Source organism: Astatotilapia calliptera, chromosome 8 (assembly GCF_900246225.1).
Source record: "Astatotilapia calliptera chromosome 8, fAstCal1.2, whole genome shotgun sequence".
In the NCBI taxonomy this organism is placed as follows: domain Eukaryota; kingdom Metazoa; phylum Chordata; class Actinopteri; order Cichliformes; family Cichlidae; genus Astatotilapia; species Astatotilapia calliptera.
Window position 1 is genome coordinate 4,124,003 of NC_039309.1, and position 20,297 is coordinate 4,144,299.

Genomic DNA, 20,297 nt, shown 5'->3' on the forward strand with positions numbered 1-20,297 from the left:
CTATATCACCTTATTACAATTCTTCAGTAATTTAAAAAAAATACCTTCTCTGTAATTTGTTTTTTTGAAGGAAACCTAAATATTAACACAACAGCTGAGCGAAGCGCACTCAGCAGTGGGGTGCCACAGGGTTCTATGCTCGGCCCCTTTTTGTTTTTAAACAAAACTAAAGCACCATCATTCTCCCTGTTCATTCCTTAAAGTCCATTTTTGTGAACAACACATTTATACACAGGCTTTGACTCTTCTTCAGTCTGACCTCTAATTATCTCTTCGTAATCACAGACTTGTTTTAAAGGTAGGCAAGACCAAGTACACGATGCCAGCGACAGCTCCCCCATTAAAATCACGGTATCTCCACAGTACTGAGTCATATAAAGCAAACTGTTATTTGTGATTCATATTCAACATTAGGCTGAAAAACAAAAGTTTTTAAAGTCTTGCACATAATCAAAGGTTGTTTGTTCTTTTTCAAGTATAAAACCTTTCTGCTGCACGTCGCAGCACTTTCTGATTTAACACTAACAGCTTGATAAAAAGATCTTAAGCTATTCATTTCTAAATTTTTAGCTTTCAGTTTCCAATATACCTCACATCAAGTGTCTGCTTAACCTTGGATGCTGCTTATGTACGTAAAAACCTTGGCAGAGCTGTTCTTTCCCTGCAAAGTAGAGTCCTTCACACCTTGTTTTTCCCTTTTTTATTTGATGTTTTCTATGCCACTCTTCACTGTTTTTATTATTACGACCTCGCATTAATGGTGTTTGATGATGGTTTCTTTGTCTGATTATTATGCTTTCGTCTTCTCTGCACTCTGAAAATGTGATCTCAGACTACCTGATTAAACAAAGATTTAATATGAATAATAACATGGTAATATCTTACTGTAGCCGCAGAGGCTCTGAGCTGCGTGCACACCAGCACGGGCATCATGTTACTTCTGAGATTTTTGCAGTTTGTTTTGCTCTACAGCAGCACAGAAAACACAGTAGTTTGCTCTCAATTAATGCAAATAATATGTTCTTTTCTACCCTGCTGATGCTCGCTTTAATTAGACCCCTTCTCCAAATGCACAGAGGAGGAAGATGCTTCTTAGCTGCAGCCATTGATCTGCTAAGCCAGTGTGACTAAATTTGGGTCAGCATATTTGCCTGTGTAGTGGTGTGCAATTACGCCAACATTTCTGCTCTGTTATGCGTTTTCACCCGCAGAGAGGGCACGCTCTGGGTGTTTGTTACCGAGCTGCGTGTTTGTTTGGCCTGCGGTGTATGGAAATAAGATGAAAAGAGGATCATTTGGCCCCCGGGCGTGGAGGGATACCTAAAGCTCCTGTTTCCACTGGGAGGATTTATCACCTGGCTCAACCCATATCACTGTTTTTAACTCCCATTCAAACAACAATAGGAGGTCAGTGAGAAAACACAGAGCTGATATGTACGATGCACTTTACATCTCTTCAAGCGCTCAAATCGACTGTGAGCTTTCTAAGATGCTCCAGAGACGGACCTGTCCGCTGTTATTATAACTGCTGGCAAATCTCCAGTTTGGCTGAGGCCTCTGTGTGAAGTCAGCAGTTATTTCAGGACCTTGAGCTCGTGACCCGTGCAAAAGGCATTTTACGATTCTGTCGATGGCTCCCAACCCTTTGAAGACTGCAGGAGAATGTTAATAAAGTGGTGCTGCAGCAGTCTCAGTAATGTGACCGCTGTAAAAGAAATGAGAGGAACAACAAGGGTCTCATATTATCTTTAGTGTTTTTCACTAGTTTTTGTTTTTTAATGTTATTTTTAATTGAGTTTGAAGGGAGCAATTCAGTTTAGTTTTTATTAAATTTACTGTTTGCTTTATTTGGGTTTTACTATAATGTGGGGGTGTTTATCAGGGGCAACATTTAAGGAGTTGTAAGTGTGTAAGGTTAAAGCAAGATTTGGCAGGTGAAGGAATCCCATGATCCAGTGTAGCAGCACAGAGGGAACAATGAGACTAACTACCAGATTGATTTTTGTTTTCCTCTTTTTGACAAGCTCTGATCAGCTTACCTGACATTTACTGCTCGTTCTGGATTTGGCTAACTGCATCCTACAATATATAAGCAGATGTTACGTGATCTGCAGTGGCTGCTTTCCAACCCGTGGCCAGTACAAAGCTAGCATAAAGGTGAAATTTGGCAAGTGAAGCTAAAGAGCATCATCTGCTTAAATTCAATCCCTTGTGAGGACAGTGAGCACGGATACCACATGCTGCCCATCACAAGGCTATGCTCCATTACTCCATTCTCATCCTTCCTGTTAAAAGGGAGATTTTACTTCCCACTATCGCCAATTTCTTATTCATTTTGGTTTGCCTGATCATTGGGGTTTTCTCTCTTATTGTAGGGTCTTTACCTTAAAATATAAAACGCCTTGAGGCAACTAATGTTGTGTAATTTTGTACCATATGAATGCGCCACTTTGTCACATTCATGCATTAAGCTGTACCTCTGGACCATTTTTTTTTACTGCTCATGTCTTTTGGAGCACTGAATTTGATCGTCCAATATGTCTGCACTCTGCTAAGTGAAATTCTGCTACTTAAGCACTTAATGAAAGGTATCTGTGTCTTGCCTATACAAGCAGATGATACATGAGCTCTCATGGCTGCTGTCCAATGCTGAACTAGTTGAAAGCTAAAAAAGTGACACATAAAGAGCATCATCTGCTTTGCTGCCCTTGAACCGATCTTCAGCAAGCAGCCTGCCCAGCCAACATAGTGCATTGCTGTGAACATTACCATAGTACTGATTTTGTAACATAGCTGTTGGATTTATTACAGTGTTTATGAAATGTCACTTGCTGAGCCGTCCTTACCTTTGAACACGATCTCTTCTCTTCCTGTCACATTTCTCCATGTCTGAGAGTGAAGTGAAGTTCACACATTTACATTTTTTTCTCCCTGGAAAATAAATCAACTTTACAGATCCTGTGCCAGAATGGCAACGAGCCAGGTTCTGTGTTTGGTGGTTTCTGTTGAGCTGTTAGAAACGTTGCATTTGAAAATGACCTGCTACCTTCTGTAGCACCGAGCCCCTCAAACTTTAGAGGGTGGCTGCTGCCTTGCTTCCCAAGAAGCTAATACTTTTCTACTTAATAACAAAGGTTATAACTTTTACTTAAGTTTACAAAGTAGTAGTTCGCTATTTTGCAAAACCCTTACTTAACACAAAACAACCTTTAACCTCCTCTCCAGCATCATTTTTCATATAATACATCAGCATCATGGACACGAATGTTGGAGTTTTTTTTTCTTTCTCTTGGCTACATGTTTAAAAAAACGTCTTTAAGCCCCAGTTATAAGTTTTACGGTGCAAAGAAGACAACCTCATCATGTATCAAGGTCTCCTCACACACTCACAGTGTTGAACACATTGACAACAACTGTATTTTAAAAGCAAACTACTGTTTCGGTTATTTTCAGTCATTATTTCTGCTGTTAGTCTAGTTCTAGTTCAAATGAACGCGCTGACTGCACAGTATGTGTGTGGCAGACTGCAAATTTAATGAAGTGAGAAAAAGATCTGTCCAAGGAGCCACAAAAACTGGGCTCCGTCTTGACGTTACCACACAAGTACATTTTCTTTGTGGAAACAATCCCTGTGTTGTAACAGTAGTTTAACATTTTGGGAAATCCACTCATTCGCGTTCTGAAGAATTAGATGAAAGCTCGGTATGAATCTCACCTCTGTTTGTTGAGCGCGAGGCTGAAATCAGGGTATAATTAGCCCCGGCTTAGCACAGAGACTGTAAACAGGAGGAAACAGCCAGCCTCAATCTGTCAAAGTGAAAAAATACACCAATAAAGCTCGAGCTCATTAGGCTCCCAGTGACACTGTGACCTTTGTGCTTTCACTACGCTCCGTAGCAGGCGAGGGATGTCAGTGAGATCAATGAATCCATAAATAAAAACGCAGCCAATTCCTTCCTGTTGGGCTAATATGGATTTTGGGTTGCGGACTTCTGCTGTGAGTTTACCGGACGCTTGTCCATTTTAAAGTGAATCTCCAATTAGGAAATAGGTAATGACTTACAGGAGTCACCTGACGTGAAGCATCGCTCAGTCAGGCTTCAGCGCTTGAAGCGACGAGGAAACCTTTCCTGTTTCAGTTTGACTTTTAATGTAAAATTCTGCAGCATTTTGTGAACCCAGAAAACATTATTATCTCTCTCGGTGCTGTTTTCACGAGCATTTAAGAAAATCACATGGCTCAGGTTTTGATTTTTGTCTCCGATACCAAACACAAATTCTCATTTTTGCCTTAAAGCTGAAGTGAGGCCAAATGAAAGAGCTGAAATGTGTTAATTATTGAGCTTTAGAGGTTCTGGCATGTGTGTTTTCTCACTGCGGTCACAGCCCAGTTAGCAGCTTTGAGGAGTGAAACATTTTCCTCTCACATATCTGAGCCCATAAGGAAACAGGCTTAGTGCGTCTGCTGGAAACAACCAACAACAATACTGCTGCCTCTGTGTAGCGTGGGCGTTAAATCCTCCTTCATTTGCTTCGGCTTTTGAACTCGCTCATGCACACTGACAGCAAACTATGTCGGAAATAATGACACAGATGCATAGAAATACTTCTTTGTCATATAATAGTAGTGTGTGTGTATATAGATGTGGTCTATTTTTATAGTAGTTTAGCAGTATATCAGATACATCACCAGTAATCCCTCTGTGATGTAGTGCCTGACATGCTGTGTGTGTTTCAATAAGCCTTTTAAGATAAACATTAAAGTGGGAATGATCAATAAGTGACAATGTGAAAACAACTTGCAAACTCCCCTCCCGGCTTAATGTTTGGCTTCTTTTATTTACTATTTTGGTTCGTTTCCTGCAGATAAAAGCAAAAAAGCTCATCCTTAGAGTTAGGATAAGGAGCTCAGTCATTCAGGGGGAGCTCAGAGTAGAGCCGCTGCTCCTCCACATAGAAAGGAGCCAGCTGAGGTGGTTTAGACGTCTAATCAAGACGCTTCCTGGACGCCTCCCAGGTGAGGCATGTCTGACCAGAAGGAGACACTGGGGCTGGATCTGGACCTGCTGGAGAGATTATGTCTCTGGGGTGGCTTGGGAACACCACAGTGTCCTCCCAGAAACTGGAGGTGGTCTCGGGAGAGGGAGGTGTGGCGATCCAAAACTTTGTCTTCCTGTCACATAATAAAATGCCACCTGCGCCTCCCCGTTATGTCCAAGGTGTCTTTTTGTGTCAGTGCTTTGATTCAGTAGTAACTGCAGAGCCTGTGTTAGGAGATCAGAGAGACGGCGGATGGTAAAAGTCACACTCACAGACGTAGTTCATATCCATTTGTGTCCTGTGTGTTTTGCACTTTGCTCTGATTGATTTCCTTCTTTTTTCAGTGCCTAGATTTGGGTACGTAGCTCAGCTCCTTGATTAGGTTTGGAAGAAGTTTGCAGGTGCAGTAAAAGATGCATTTTCTGCTGAGTCAGCTGCTCCTGTGACAGCGACTGAGGAACTGAAATAAAGTCAGGAGAGCAGAAAGAAAAGGAAGAATGGATGTGAGGCCCTCAAATTGCATTTGGAAGCTTCAGTCAGGAAAAAACAATTTAATAAATGTTTGGCTGCAAACAGGAGAAGAACAGCGGTGAGCACACTGGAGCAACCATCTTGGCACCACCACCTTACAAAATCAAGCCCTCATTTAAATTAATTGGGAAAGAACTACAACTTTTATTTTGATAGTCACCATGTAGTATGATTATTTTTTATTGCTTCAGATTTTTGGTGGCTTTGCCCCAAAATATGATTTCAAAAAGCTTTTCTCTGCAGGTGATACTTCTGCACCACATGCTCTCAGTTTTATACCATCACAGTTTCATGAAGGACTCAAACCACAAACTCATCACAGCACTGAAATCCACACGCTAGCTATGATGTGGATACAACGAGTGTAGAAAAACAGCAAGTTCACTCATTCTTAGATTGTACGTTTCCCAGTTCAGCCTTTGATCCGATGTTAGTTTTATCTAAAAAGAGCCAAGCAGCTAATTTAGTTCTGTGCAGATATCACAAACACATCCATCATAACCTTTTTTACCTACTTTATTCATCCACATAACACAGCAAACATAAAAAGTGCCAGATGTGCACAAAAATTCAGACATACATTCTTAAATCAGTCCTCAACTCCAGTTCTTGCTTACAAAGAGCGAAAACAAACCTCCCTCTATTGTATATATAATTCAAGTTTAATGTATTATTATTACCAACACGCACACAAAAACACCACCATAATAGCATCATTTTAAAAAATGTCTCTATAACATACGCACATAATGAGCCAGTGGCTCGTGCACATTTGCTTAACATGCAGCCTCAGTATGAGACTGCGAGGAGACACAAATCTATGAGAGGGTTTTGTCAGGAAAGGGCAATCAATGCAAATATTGTGAATGGAGGAGCAGCTGCAGAGAAGGTGTCTATATACATATATTGAACTTTATGCACTTCAAAATCCAAGAGAAGGTCTGCAAACATAATTTCTTTCTACAAGTTAAAAACAAAAAGGTCAGCATGATGTCATCAGGGGTGAAGTAAACAGTGCTGTGCTGCTGTTTATTTCACAAAAATCCAAATTTGGTCCTTTTTCTTATTTTTAATATTCGTAAACCAAAACTATTCCAGGTTTCGAGGCATTAACTGTCTCCTTCTTCTCGCATGTGTCAGAGAAACATTCAAAAACAAATCAAAGAGTTTATTCATTCTGTGTGACGGGGAAATATTTGCCAGTTGTGTATTTCAGCTTCTCGCACTTGCACACTGAAACAACACAAATTTTCCTATAAACGTACCATATTAACAGTGCCGGGCATTAAATCCACCATAATGTGCCTCCGTAGTAAAGCTCCCCTCACCTCTTCTCATGCAACTTGTCGAGCGATGCCAAGAAATTATCCCGGGCTACTTAATTCCCTTATTACATAAGAAATGCCTCCTGTGTTACTGAGGTTTAACAGTCATAAATCACTGTGTGGTCCAGTGCCAGAAAGAATTCATTTCAAGGTCATGCTGCTTAATTTGAAAGCTCCACCATTTCTACCTTTAATCTCTTGGCTCTGCATGAAGGTGATGTCTCAGTGCGGTCGGGTTTTCTTTCTGCTTTTACACACTTGCTTTGTAAATCTTTGTTTTTGTTAATGTGCATTGTTTTTTTTCACAAAGTGACTTTATTGCTTTGACTTTAATAAATTCAGATTATGTGTGACCAAGTGCCCCGGAGGAAAGTTGTGCACTCATGCAGTGCCATGTAAAGAAGCTTTGTTATAAAAGAAAATGTGTCTTCAATGAGAAGATTTTGTTTGGCTGTGCAGTGAAAACGTGCAAAAAAAGCAAAAAAACTGATTTTTACAGGAATGAAAACACTGATAACCTGTTGTTTATGTGTCCACATCTCAGTAAAGGCTTACTTAAAATTTTAAAAACTATGAATTATGTGCATGGTCAGTCCATTAGGCAACTTTGTCGGTCTTAACTTTTGACATTGACGTAATCGTCCACAGACAGATTTTAAAGCTCTCTAGGATATTGCATTTGGGGTTTAGGGAATATCACAAGCTAGGTAATCTTGATTGGGGATGACAGTCCCTTTACACTGTCAACATCCTATTTTTAACCAGGTCATTGCACATTGTTGCCCTCAGGCAACCCAATCCGATTTTATCTCTTCCCCTCCCTGGACATTTATGATTATTAAAACATGCATTTAGGATTATCAGCCTCCATCTCAGGTGTCCGCATGCACACTGACGGGAACGCGTTTGATGTTTGTTATTTCTGTTTGCCTTCATCTTTCATCTTTTTAGCTTATCTTGAGGATGGAGCTGATAGAGGGGGTGAAAAATAAAGCTTATGCTTATGTGCTTAAGACTGCAGTTCCTCTAATGGCCACTTGAGGCTTGCTGTGAAAGCAGGTTAGTGGCTTGTAATCACATGGGTGAGGGTCAAATTGAGAGGTGTGCCTACCTGTAGTTTTCTTTATCCCTGCTCTGCTAAAAGTGGGATTTAGTATTTTAGTAGTAAAATCTAGTGTAGCAGAGCAAAGGAAAATGAATGAGCTCAAATAACTAAATATTAAATAAATACGATGTGATTTGTTTCATAAGTTCCAGTAAGAAAGATTAAATAAGATGTACTTTATCACAAAAGCTCCTCTGGAGCTTCAATTAAATAGGATAGTTCAATAAAATATAATATATGACAGCACAGAATATCTGAATAAGATAAGAAAAATAAACTTGGCCAGCTGTATCCTGCTGTGTATAAGCAGATGTTATATGATGATGCTATCGTGGCTGCTTTTCAGCCTAAAGCGAGAATAAAGGTGGAATTTGGCATGTGAAGCTAAAAAGCATCATCAGCTTAAATTCAACCCCTTAAACTAACCTAACAGTGTGCATGGATGCCGCATGTTGCTTTGCACCAGTCTAACATAAGTGACCAGTCATAACACTTCAAACTAACCCGCTCCGTAATCTGCAGAGGTGTTAATGGAGCTGAAGGCTTGACGGGTCACCCTGCTAACTTTAAACCTGAACAAAAAGCTGAGTTGTACAAGAATCGCCTGGTGTGCAGATGTTACGAGGGACCTGTGTATTTACAGGGGTCCTGACCTCTGTAAACACTGTCTTGATGCCTTCATAGGCTCAGTCACTAGTTTCAGGTCATATTGAATAAGTCATGAAGTCCATTTGGGAACTTATCGTCATTATTAGTCTGAAACGAAGGAGACCTCCATGTCCAATGAGCATGCAGCGTCCAATAAAAGTATTTGCCTCTGGGCTTTGTAACGGGAGCTCACCAACCAAAAAATTATGCCACGGGGGCTACGTCCATCTTTTACGCCGTTAATGATTTCCGTTAATGTCTGCCTTTGGGTGTCTACTAGTCCTCCTTCACCTTTGATCACCTGACTGGATCTCTGCTCTGTGTTTTTGACATCGATGCTTTTTCAAGCATTTGTGTGTGATTTTAGTGGAAAGATTTAGAGGAAAGAAGAAAAGTTCCATTGTTTATGGATGTTGACAGCTTTCTGACATTCAGTCTGAACAACAAAAAGTCCACTGTCACTGAAAAAGGTGTCCAATGACCCTTGGAAGCGACCCGCTCCGAGATCGGGGTCAGACCTGTCCATAAAAGTCTGGAAAATGTTTTGAAATGGGAGAAGTGACACGTGCATACGTGACTTCACTGCCAATTATCGCCCGACGGAAAGTCTGACCTGAAGATTGAGCTGCGGTCCCTAACAGCGCCCTAACGTGATTACGTGGCAGGCGGCATATCTAACTTCATTTCAACCATGATAATCATCAAATTAACTGAACCACAAGCGTACATTTCAACGTTTGATTCACACACTCGCAGCAAGCTCCTGCAGCTCCCCTGCAGGTAGCCCCGCATGTCAAACACCCACTCTAAAAAGAGTCTCCCTTCAACTTGAAATGGCCTCGTTTGAGGTCTTTCAGTTCCACGATGTCCCACTTGACGGATTTAATTTCCGTCATCTTTAGAGATAATAAATGTGAAATGACAAATGTGAAATTTGTTCCAGATTTACCGTGTCCTGTGCTGTGACACGGCGGGCCTGAGTGGAAAAATGTAATTTTACTCATCATTTGTCAGTGCCTCCATATCAACACCCCCTCCACTTTGTATTATCCAGCAATGTGGAGAAATCATTATTTGGGACTCGCTTTTGATTTTTACCCTCAAGTGACCAAGACTGAGTGACAGTCTTTGTGTTTCTCATTTCTGAATTGTTTCCTTCATCTGTGACAGATACTCTAAATTAATCTGATGCACTTATTTTGTTTCTGTTTTACTTCCATTCATCCAGTTACATCCACTTCAGGATTATGGGGGTCTGGGGCTTTACCCCAGCAGTCATAGAGCAAGAGGGATTCACACCCAGCATCTTCATGCTGTGAGGCAGCAGTGCTACCCACTACACCACCACGCTGCCCTTATTTCCCCTTTGTTTGTGTCCCTGAACACTTTTATTTATCTCACACTGACTTGTGTCTGTGCAAAATCAACACATTCCCCCTTTAAAGGGGTGAAAACGTCTGAATTTGGATTCTGGCATCAGTTTGATGCTCACTCCAGAGAAACGCGTTCAAGTCTTGCACATCGAACATGTTTACACTTCATTGTTATTATTTTTTAACATGTTATTGTGTATTTTGTGTTCTTTCTGGGTACCCAAAAGCACACAGCATCATCAAGGACCACAGCCACCCAGCACACCAGCTGTTCTCCTTGTTACCATCTGGCAGACGTTACAGGAGTCTGTGTTTTTACCACCTAGCCGTACGACACCTCAACCACAATATTTAAACACACACACTACGCTCCACAGGATGCACGCAGACGCTGTCCTACAGTTTCACAGATACATACTACGCTCTGCACTGGTCACGTCATTTTTATTAGTATTTAAATAGAAATAACAACCCTTACTCCGTGCAGTCCTGCACTAACTGACACTCAAACTTTGTGCTGTTCAGTTTGTACTGCTGCTCACTCCTGACACTTTATCTCATTTAAGATTTCTTTTTCTGTTTATACAAGTGTGCACATGTATTTATACTTAGTCTGTTAACATTTTTTACTATATTTTTTGCTGTGTTTTATAAATATTGTGGGGTTTTTTTACTATTTTTACTGTACTATACTGCTGAGTGACTGTCTTCTGCTCGTCAAATACATTTCATTGCAATGTTGACGCTGTGCTAACTTGCATATGACAAATAAAACTGAACTGAAACTGCTTCTAAAGTGTTAGCCCTGCAATTGGTTGGTGTCCTGTCCAGGGTGGACCCCACCTTTTGCCCTACGACAGCTGGGGCAGTCTTCAGCCCCGCAGCAGTTAAGAAATTGGACGGATGGATTAATAATTGTCATTAAAACCAGCTTTCATGTGTTCATATGCCATCTTGTCCTGGCTGATGAGTTTGGACACCATATATCTGCTGCAGACACAAAACATGCTTCTTGTTTAACTACTTTACTTTCAGAGTCGTGCTTTTGCAAAAAACGTGACAGCTGGTGTCCTTGAACACAAACAAACATTTTTTCATAACTGTCTCACATTTTCTTCTATGAGACTCAGCTGTGCAGTGTGCTCGTGTCAGTTCAACATCGAAATGTAGACGAGCCGAACCTCTGACAGTCATTACAGTCGGGCTCTCTGTGTGGGCTCTCAGTCGTCCCGGTCATGTTAGTCTGGAGTGGTTGAGTCAAAGGCAGCTTCTCAATCCGCCTTTATTGGCCTGAGCTGAAGAACTTCTGAATAAAAAGTGAAACATGTTCAAGAACCTAAAAGTTTCAATGCCTTTTAGTATTTAGTATTTAGTATTTAGTATTTATTTATTTATTGTCATTGTTAAGAACAATGAAATTGCGTTTGGGGCTTCCATACAACCCCAAAAAAAGAAGAAAATAATAAATAAATACCCCTTAAAACCCAAGTGTACATATTTAACCCAGTGTGACTCCAATGCAATAAGACAATCCTTAGCAATAATGTTCGTAGAAATTCAGACAAAGACCTGAGAAACATGACAAAATACAACAATGCAACCCATTCAATATTATTGTACTGTGAGATATGATATCAGATATGATAGTTATCTATTTAAGAAAGGGGGGGGGGGGGGCAGGAGGGGGAAGAGAATAAAGATATGATGCACCAATGCAGACCAGTTCATTGCTATTAAGAAGTTGGATATGGTTATTGTCCGTGAGAGGGGGCCAGAGAGTTCAGGAGCCTCACAGCCTGTGGATACAGGCTGTTGGCCAGTCTGGATGTTCTGGCCTGTATAGACCTGTACCTTCTCCCTGAGGGCAGCAGATGGAAAAGGTGGCGCACAGGGTGATGTTGGTCCCGCAGGATACTGTGCACCCTCCTCAGACAGCGAGTGGGGAAGATATTACTGATCTCTGGCAGACTTGTTCCAATAATTCTGCCAGCTTCTTTCACCACCCGCTGGAGTGCTTGCTGATCGGCCTTGGTGCAGCTGGGGAACCACACTAGAAATCCATACGTCAGAACGCTGCTGATGGCACAGTTGTAGAAGTTCAACATCAGAGATCTGGGAATGTGTGCGCTCCGCAGTCTCCTCAGGTAGTAGAGGCGCTGTTGGGCCTTCCGTACAACTGAGGTGATATGGTTGCCCCAGGACAGGTCCTCGGTCACAGTTACCCCCGAGGACCTGTCCTGGGGCAACCATATCACCTTTGAAGGTGTTACCAGTGAGCGGATCCTGAAGTGAGACCCAAAAGAGAGTGATTTCCTTTCAAATGGCTTTATTGTGCAGACTGAGCAACATGGGAGGATAACTCTGAGAGAGAAGGAAGGAGAGTCAGTCCTGACAGAATCGGACGCTGAGCTGTTCATGAAATGTTTCAGGAGGTGATAGTGAGACTTGGTCAGGATGTTTATTTGGGGAGAGTGAGCCAAATGTGAGAGACCGGGACTCCACCTGCAGATGGAGCTCAGATGAATCCAGCTCGAGAGATTTAGAGAGATGTTAAAGCACAACAGATGACCGGTGCAGGACCATGACAAACAGAAGTCTGGCTGCTGTTGACTCAACCATCTTAGTCCATAATCAGCGGCTCTCTCTGTTTCTAAATCCAAACATCTCGTTGTGGATGTGTAATTGTTCGTGTCCAGGAGCAGCTGGATTTAAGCAGGAGGCAGAGATGATTCAGCAACACGATAAAACAAACCGAACATTTCTGAAGTGGCACGTAGCCGATAGGACTGCACAGTTTGTGCTTTCAGCTAAACCTGTAAACTTAAACAGATCAAACTTTATTCACTTTATTTAATGATCTCAGACTGCTGTCACCTGCACCTTCGCACTCCTTTGGCCTGAACACCTTGGGGAGCAGATGGGTCGCTCATTAAATTCTTCAGTTTTTCTTACACATCGCTTCAGAGATAATTGTCTAAATTATTATTTACTGAGCTTGTCATATTATTGCAGATTTTTATTCCCACCGCAAAGAAAAAACAACCACTTAAATATCCTCGACCTCCGTGTGTGTGTGTGTGTGCAATTCTTGAGTATTTATGACTATATCCACTTTGACCTTTGACCTATTTTAATCTGAAATCGTTTTGAGTGAAAAGTATGATCCTCATTATGTATTTTTTTTTTAAATTTGTTATCTCTGACCCATTTAATTTTACATATGTGTGAATAGTATCATTATTATTTACTCCATAATCCTCAATTTTGCAAACATTAGACCAAAGGAAAGCTATTTTATTTTGTATATTATTAATAGTCACTTTATTTTAGGCCACATGGATGCTTCGTATATTTTATACCATAACACATAGACTGTTGACATGTCTGTGCTGACATTGCATCAGGAGTTCTCCACATGCAGCCCGTTTGACTCTGAGAGCAGTGGGAGACGGCGAGCACCTGCACCCTTCAGTGCCTTTCTCGTGACTGTAGGATGGGCTAATTGGCTTGGGATACACAAGTCCGCAGGGCTCTGCAGGACACATATCAAAGACAGATCCACATAGGAGACAGGAAACAGGGAAGGAACTGGAAAGTACTTTATTTTCTGAATATCTGCCAGAGTAGAACAGGCTGTGGAATTCGCTGATTGGCTAACCGTGGTAGACCCTTCTCAATAAACTGAGAAGCTCCCTAGAGCCCAGCTGCTGCTGCTGCTGCTGCTGGCCCGTCTTCCACCGAGTTTGAATCTGCTCGTTACAACTTACCCCCCGGGGAGTGGTTTGTGTCTATTTTTTCTGCATGAATCCGTATTTCAATAAGTGATTTTCCAGAAGCTGCATCTCCGTTTTTACCTATTTTAAAGTTTTAAATAGTAATAAAACTGTAATTCAGGAGTACAGTTCTGTCCTCAGCTCCAGCGTCTGAAACAACAGGATGGACGTGAAGCGTACGTCATTTGCGGCTAAATCGTGGGTCTCAATTTAAAGAATAATGACAGTGCTTAGGCAGAAGGGTGGTAGACTGTTCCAACAGCAAACGTGTGAAAAATCACAGCTTGTGAGACTTTCTCTAATGATATCTCTCCCTATTAGTCTCAAAGCAGAAAAAGGTCACAGTGCCACTACGAATCGAGCACAAATTCCCATCTAGGGACACGAGGCCAAAAAGGAAAAGGCAAAAAAAATGTGATAAATGAAACAGAGTCTCCTCATCTGGTCTTTCTTCTTCTCTTGCTCTCTTTACAGATAATGTTTATAGGCGATGTCTTGCAAATGGGACGTGGGCGTTGAAGGGGAACTACTCCATGTGTAAGGCCATCCTTCACGAGGAGGTAAGAGTCAGCTGTCTGCACGTGTCTTGATTAATGTGGCCTTTAGGGAGGATCCTAAAAGTGTGGAGCCTACTGCATGGTAATCAGAAACAGACAAAGGCAAGGTTAGTGGTGGAAGACGCCGCTTTGCTCGAGGCTTACTGGAATATTTATAGTAAATATGACTTCGGGGTTTGTTTGCCTGCAGACAAAAGAGCGAAACATCACTGAAAATACGGCAGATTGCCCGAGAGCATCTCTTTAAGGAATCTACTTGTTTTGATTTTTGCACTGCAGCGTGCTTTTAATGTCACCTTGCCCCAAGTTATTGAGGCGTCGCTGGTTTCAAATGTAGGTGGAAGCTTTAAATCAGCTTATCGACCTGCAGCTTTTTCTCTTCTGAAACACGGGTTTCATTTAAAAGAAAAGAAAACTTCCTCAAAAGAAACAACAGTGATTTTTCTAAACAGCATTGTCCTCCGGTGATGTGAGCGACTCGTGAAAGCCGAGAAGAAAACAGCCAGTCAGCACGCTGCTGTTATGGTCCTGCTGTGCTCTACATTTTAATCGTTCACGTTTTTTTTCTTCCACTTTTTCTACTCATTTTTTTTTTTTGTTCGTATCCGATGCGTCCTCGTGCAGTGTTTCGAGTGTTGTAAGTGCTCTTTTTCCCCCCTAAGGACTGAATGGTCCTGATAAAAATGCAGAACATGCTGAACCAAATCGAGCAGGAACAAATACACATTTCAAGTATCATTTCAGGGGGTCAAGTACTGCACTAGACCCCCTGAAATTACAGATACACGCGAGGCAGACAAATGCACACTAGGTGACCATTGTCATTGTTGCTTTAAAACACCACCTGGAGCAAAGGTAGATGGTAAGATTCAGCTTTTAGTTCCAAAGTCGACAGAAGGTTGTGTTTGTTCGTTTGTGGGTTTCGCTGCTGTTTGGCTTCACGTGCTTTTATTTACTTCACATACCTATTTTTTGTGCCTTCACTTTATTTCCACGATACAGAGCGCAAAATATGGATGTATCCACTGTCACGTTAACTTGATTTATAAGCCTTTGTCCTATTAAGCGATCAAGTCCATGAAGTAAATCAGGAAACCATTACTGACGTCATATAGAGAGGGAGCAGAGGATCGTTTTCCCACAGAAATCATTCTGCAGCCACACCAATGTTCCCCTGGTGGCCATTAAAAAGAAGGCACTTATTCATTAGCTTCACTTTTCAGACCTGAAAGACACATCTGCTTTCCATGTGAAAATCTAACACCCAGTCCGTTTAAATGTGATGGAGGGGATCGCAAACAAGCATTTATAATGTCTTATTGACTCTATTTGCATAATTGCGTGAGTCCTCTTCTGTTTCAGTGCACCATGAAAGTGGCTACTGCATTTATGCGCGTGCTCCTCTGTCTTCTCTGCCATTATCACATCTTTCTGAGAGAGGACGGGCGGAGCAGCAGGAGAGAAAAGCACTGATAGTCCTAACTAACCAGAAGCTAGTCTGGCTGAGAGCAGTCAACCTGATAACTGACAAAAAGTTGGAGTCTAAATCCTAATCCTGCATTATGGGATAAGTCCGATGCTCTTTTAAAACACCAAAACAATGCCGGCTCTGCTCTCAGTGCTGTCATCTCACTCTTTCAATCCCAATCCCACTGCTACTACAGAAGATTTTAAACCTTAAATTGGCTTAAAATCTATGATTCTTCTTTTTTTTAATCAGTGCCGTAGTGCTTAGAAATCATAACTCCATCACAATGAAATGTTAGGGAATAGTGTCAGCTGTGGATTAATATACATCTGCTGCTCTAGTGAGCGCTCAGAGCAGCCAGGAGGTGCCCGCCTGATTTAGTTGGCTTGATTCGGTGGTTATTTGATTGTTTATTTTGCTCAATCTCACCCTAAGAGAACGGGTGAGGAGAATAGAATGAATTTAGAAACAGGCGACAAGTCACTTTTTCCTCCCGGTGTACAAAAGTTAAACCAAAATATCTTTAGAATATCTCTGAATTTGCAGTTATTTATTTATTAACCTTTATTTAACCGAGAAGTGAAACTCCTCAGAGTGAGTAAGATCTGTTTTGTGAGAGTGAGCCCAGATTTGAAGCATTAATCTTGCATGTTTTTTGATGATGTAGTAGAGAACTAATTTCTGAGGTATTTCTGGCTTTGCTTTCCTCAGACATCTGGAGAGGCTGATAGTAGAACCGCTGCTCCTTTGCATTTAAAAAAGCGAGGTAATTCAGACTTCTAATCACGATCCACCCGGCTGCCTTCAGTTGGAGGTTTACAGGCTTGTCTAGCTCACAGAAGACCCAGAGGTGGACCCTGAACATCTCACTGAGATTATATATGCAATCGTCCCTGTAAATGCCTCAGGATCACCCAGGAGGAGCTGGGAAGTGTTGCCAAGGAGGAGGGCGTCTAGACGGACTTGTTTAGCCTTGGAGGGATTTCTATAATGCCATTCTTACTCTGAAATAGGGGCTCCATTAACACATTCGCCTTACACGTGAAAGGTCCCCAGTTTGAAACTGGGAGCAGACACAAACCCAGCTTCAGTGCATCACAAGCTCAGCTAATTGGGAGGTTTGCATCAGGAAGGGCGTTTGGTGTCAAACCTGTGCTAAGTCAGCATGTAGATCCATCTGCTGTGGTGACCACTCGGGAAATAAGGGAGCAGCAAAAAGTACCGTCTCCATTCTTCCTCTTAAATACACCCGCCTGTTTTTCTATCCAGGGAAACGACTTTTAATGAGCAGAGCGCCATAAGATTATCATCACTGAAAGAATCAAAGACGTCGGCAACAGTTCAGGGGAGTGAAAAAGTATGTACTGAAATATTGAGCTGGGAAAATTAGCAGCAGGTACAATAATTGGAAATATTGATTCAGTGTTGATTGAAAGGCGCTTTCTCAACATCAAAGTTGTGCCTGCTTTGACCCCGAGGCAACCTTTCCGACCTCAAGTCAATGCCGAGAGCAGAGCTGTTTGCCGAACACGATGTGTGTGAACGATTCAAATGAAAACGAAACAGTTTTAGTTTGTTGAAATTTAAAATATTACCCCACTCTCTGCAGGTTGTCAGCGCCACATGAAACAGAGACACGCTTACTTTGCCGCTGCATCACCTCTTATTTTAATGTACCCTTTTTAGCATTTGGAAACGTTTGCAGAGTGAATCTTAAGCTGTTGTGACTGACATAGGCTCGGTCTTATTTTTGGAATATGTGCAGAATGTGATTTAGTAAATAAGTAAGACCATGCCTGGAAAAGAAACATGAGCAATATTACCGTTGGATTTATAAAACATTTTGTTCTAACCGCCATGCATAAGCTTGTGCAATCTGCATAACATCCCTACTTCTGTATATAAGGAAATAGTTGAAGCCCAGGTGACGTAGAGAAAAATGTGAGGATGTTGTAAGAGAGAAGCCTGCACCTCTAAAGCACGAAAGTCCAACTGAAGAAACTGAAATGATTGTGTCCAAAGAGGAAATCAGAGAAAGTTGAGCTGTTTTTTAAGATGTTAAAACATTTAAGAGAAGGTCAGATAAATATTATTTAAATGGAAAGGTTAAAGCCAACACCTTTCCATTTTGGGAATTAAAGTATCCGAGAAAACCAAATTAATGACCAAAAGACAATAATAATTGTTGCACACTTCCAGGCGTGCATGAGTTCAGAATCGTTCTCTTTACTTGCTCATTTGCAACTGCAAATACAAAACACAAGCACTTCAGTTTAGTGTAGCTGCACTCTGCAGGCTATCTGTGCAGTAAAACACACAGGACCCCAAAGCCGCCCGATTCAGTGCCTGCGTGAGCACCACCAGTGGGAATCATCATTGACCAGAATATTCTAGCTGGATTGCCAGTGAGCACAGTATGTGTCAAAATAGTAATAAAGAACTGAATGCATAACGTAACAATGATAAGAAGGCCAAACACATGAAATTATGGAGGGAGGGAGGCAATATCTATTACAATACTTTCATCTTGTCCACCCATTACATGAGTTTCACATAATTCTAATAATAAATAGTAGTATTCATTTTAAAGACTTGTTTAAATTCACTAAAACAGCCAGGTCTTCATTTGTTCATACGCAGGCACCTCTAAATCTGTAAGTTAGTAAATGAGGCTCATTGTGTGGATGGCAGCTTACGTATGAACCAAATTCAAATTCAAATTCAAATTCAAATTTTATTTGTCACGTACACAGTCATACACAGTACGATATGTAGTGAAATGCTTGGACAACTGCTCGTGACCTAAAGAAAACAAAAAAGGAAAAGGCTATGAATAAGAAAGGAAATAAATATGAAAAATTAAAAAGGGTAAATTTAACTAGGAAGGAATAAAATATAAATTAAGGTTAAAAATGAAATAACTGTACAACACAAATTAGAATGAAGGGTAAATTTAACTGGGAAGGAATAAGATAAAATATATAAATTAAAGTTGAAAATAAAATAACTGTACAACAAAATACACAATATAGAACTATATAAGAATGTATGAAGAAATCTAAATATAAATAAATATATACACAATAACAGCAGCTGTACAAGTATTAACCGGAAATGAAGAATATAGTGACCAGTGTTGTGCAAAACCAAAGTCCAGAAAGTCCAGTGTGTGTGTAAGAACCATATGTGTGGGTCAGTACTGTGTGGTGGTGTGATTGAGAGACCGTATCGCCTGCGGGAAGAAGCTCCTCCTCAGTCTCTCTGTGTTGGTCTTCAGGGAGCGGAATCGCTTTCCTGACCTCAACAGAGAGAACAGTCTGTTGTTGGGATGGCTGAGGTCCTTCACGATCTTCCTGGCCTTGGTCCAGCACCGCCTGCTGTAGATTGAGTGCAGGTCAGGGAGCTCGGAGCGGATGGTGCGCTCAGCTGACCGCACAACCCTCTGTAGAGCTCGTCTGTCCTGCATGGTGCTGTTCCCGAACCAGGTTAAGATGTTTCCCGCCAGGATGCTCTCTATGGTGCAGGAGTAAAAGTTCCTGAGCACCTTGGAGGGCAGTTGGAAGTCTCTCAAGCATCTGAGGTGGTAGAGACGCTGTCGGGCCTTTTTCACCACGGTGTTGATGTGACAGGACCATGACAGGTCCTGCGTGATGTGAACTCCGAGGCATTTGAACCAGTACAGCCTCTCACGTCCTCGGCACCAATCTGATACTTATTCCAATAAGCAGGACAAAAATGCAGCTTTCAGTCTAAAAGTCCCAGACTGGACTCGGTGTCACCGGGAAGCGTTGAGATTTGAAAAATCTACCTCTCGGATTAATATTCACCTGTGAACATTTCTCAACTACCTTAAGTTTTGCTTTTAAAAGTATTAATTGTAATAATTATAATTAATATTTGTTCATTCTTAATTAATACAGCCTCACAAAATCCCCATTTTCTTGGTTGCCATGAATGAAGACCCTCAAACAAAATATCCGTCTTATTAAAATACACAAAAACAGAATAAAACCAGCAGACACACAGCTTTTTGTTTTTTTGAAAGCAGAGTTGTGAAGACATGCTTTCGTGTAATTAGGTTGGCAGTTAGTCATTTGTACTTTATAGATCTGTGAGGATGAGAAAACAGAGTTTGGAGCAAGACCCTTCATTTACTGCCTTTTTTTTTCCACGGACTTACTGATCCATCGATCCCTTCAGGAGATGGATATAGAGCGTCTCACCTTTTACAAATATGTGTCTCAGTTTTTCTTCCACCAGGTATCAGCAGCGCTGTGATTGACATCAGAGGAGAGAGGGGGGACGTGAAGTAGCTTCCCTTTAAAGTTCAGGCTGTATTGAACCGGATATTCAGCGGTTCCACTGGGAGAAGAAACTGAGTGGATCAAAGGCTTATTAGAAAGTTTGTTTGAGGAAAAGAAGAATCCTCATTTCCTTTTGGGTCTTCCTCGAGGTTATTTTCTCAAATATAAGTGTC

The 20,297-nt window shown here is 41.4% G+C and overlaps 1 protein-coding gene across 1 annotated transcript in view; it reads left to right on the forward strand.

Moving 5' to 3' along the window:
- The window catches only part of LOC113028026 (corticotropin-releasing factor receptor 1-like), a 96,949-nt gene that overhangs the window by 29,739 nt on the left and 46,913 nt on the right, over positions 1 to 20,297 (forward strand). Inside the window, exon 5 of the mRNA XM_026177958.1 lies at positions 14,270 to 14,355. Coding sequence (XP_026033743.1) covers positions 14,270 to 14,355 — 86 coding nt within the window. The remainder of the gene's footprint in view (positions 1 to 14,269; positions 14,356 to 20,297) is intronic.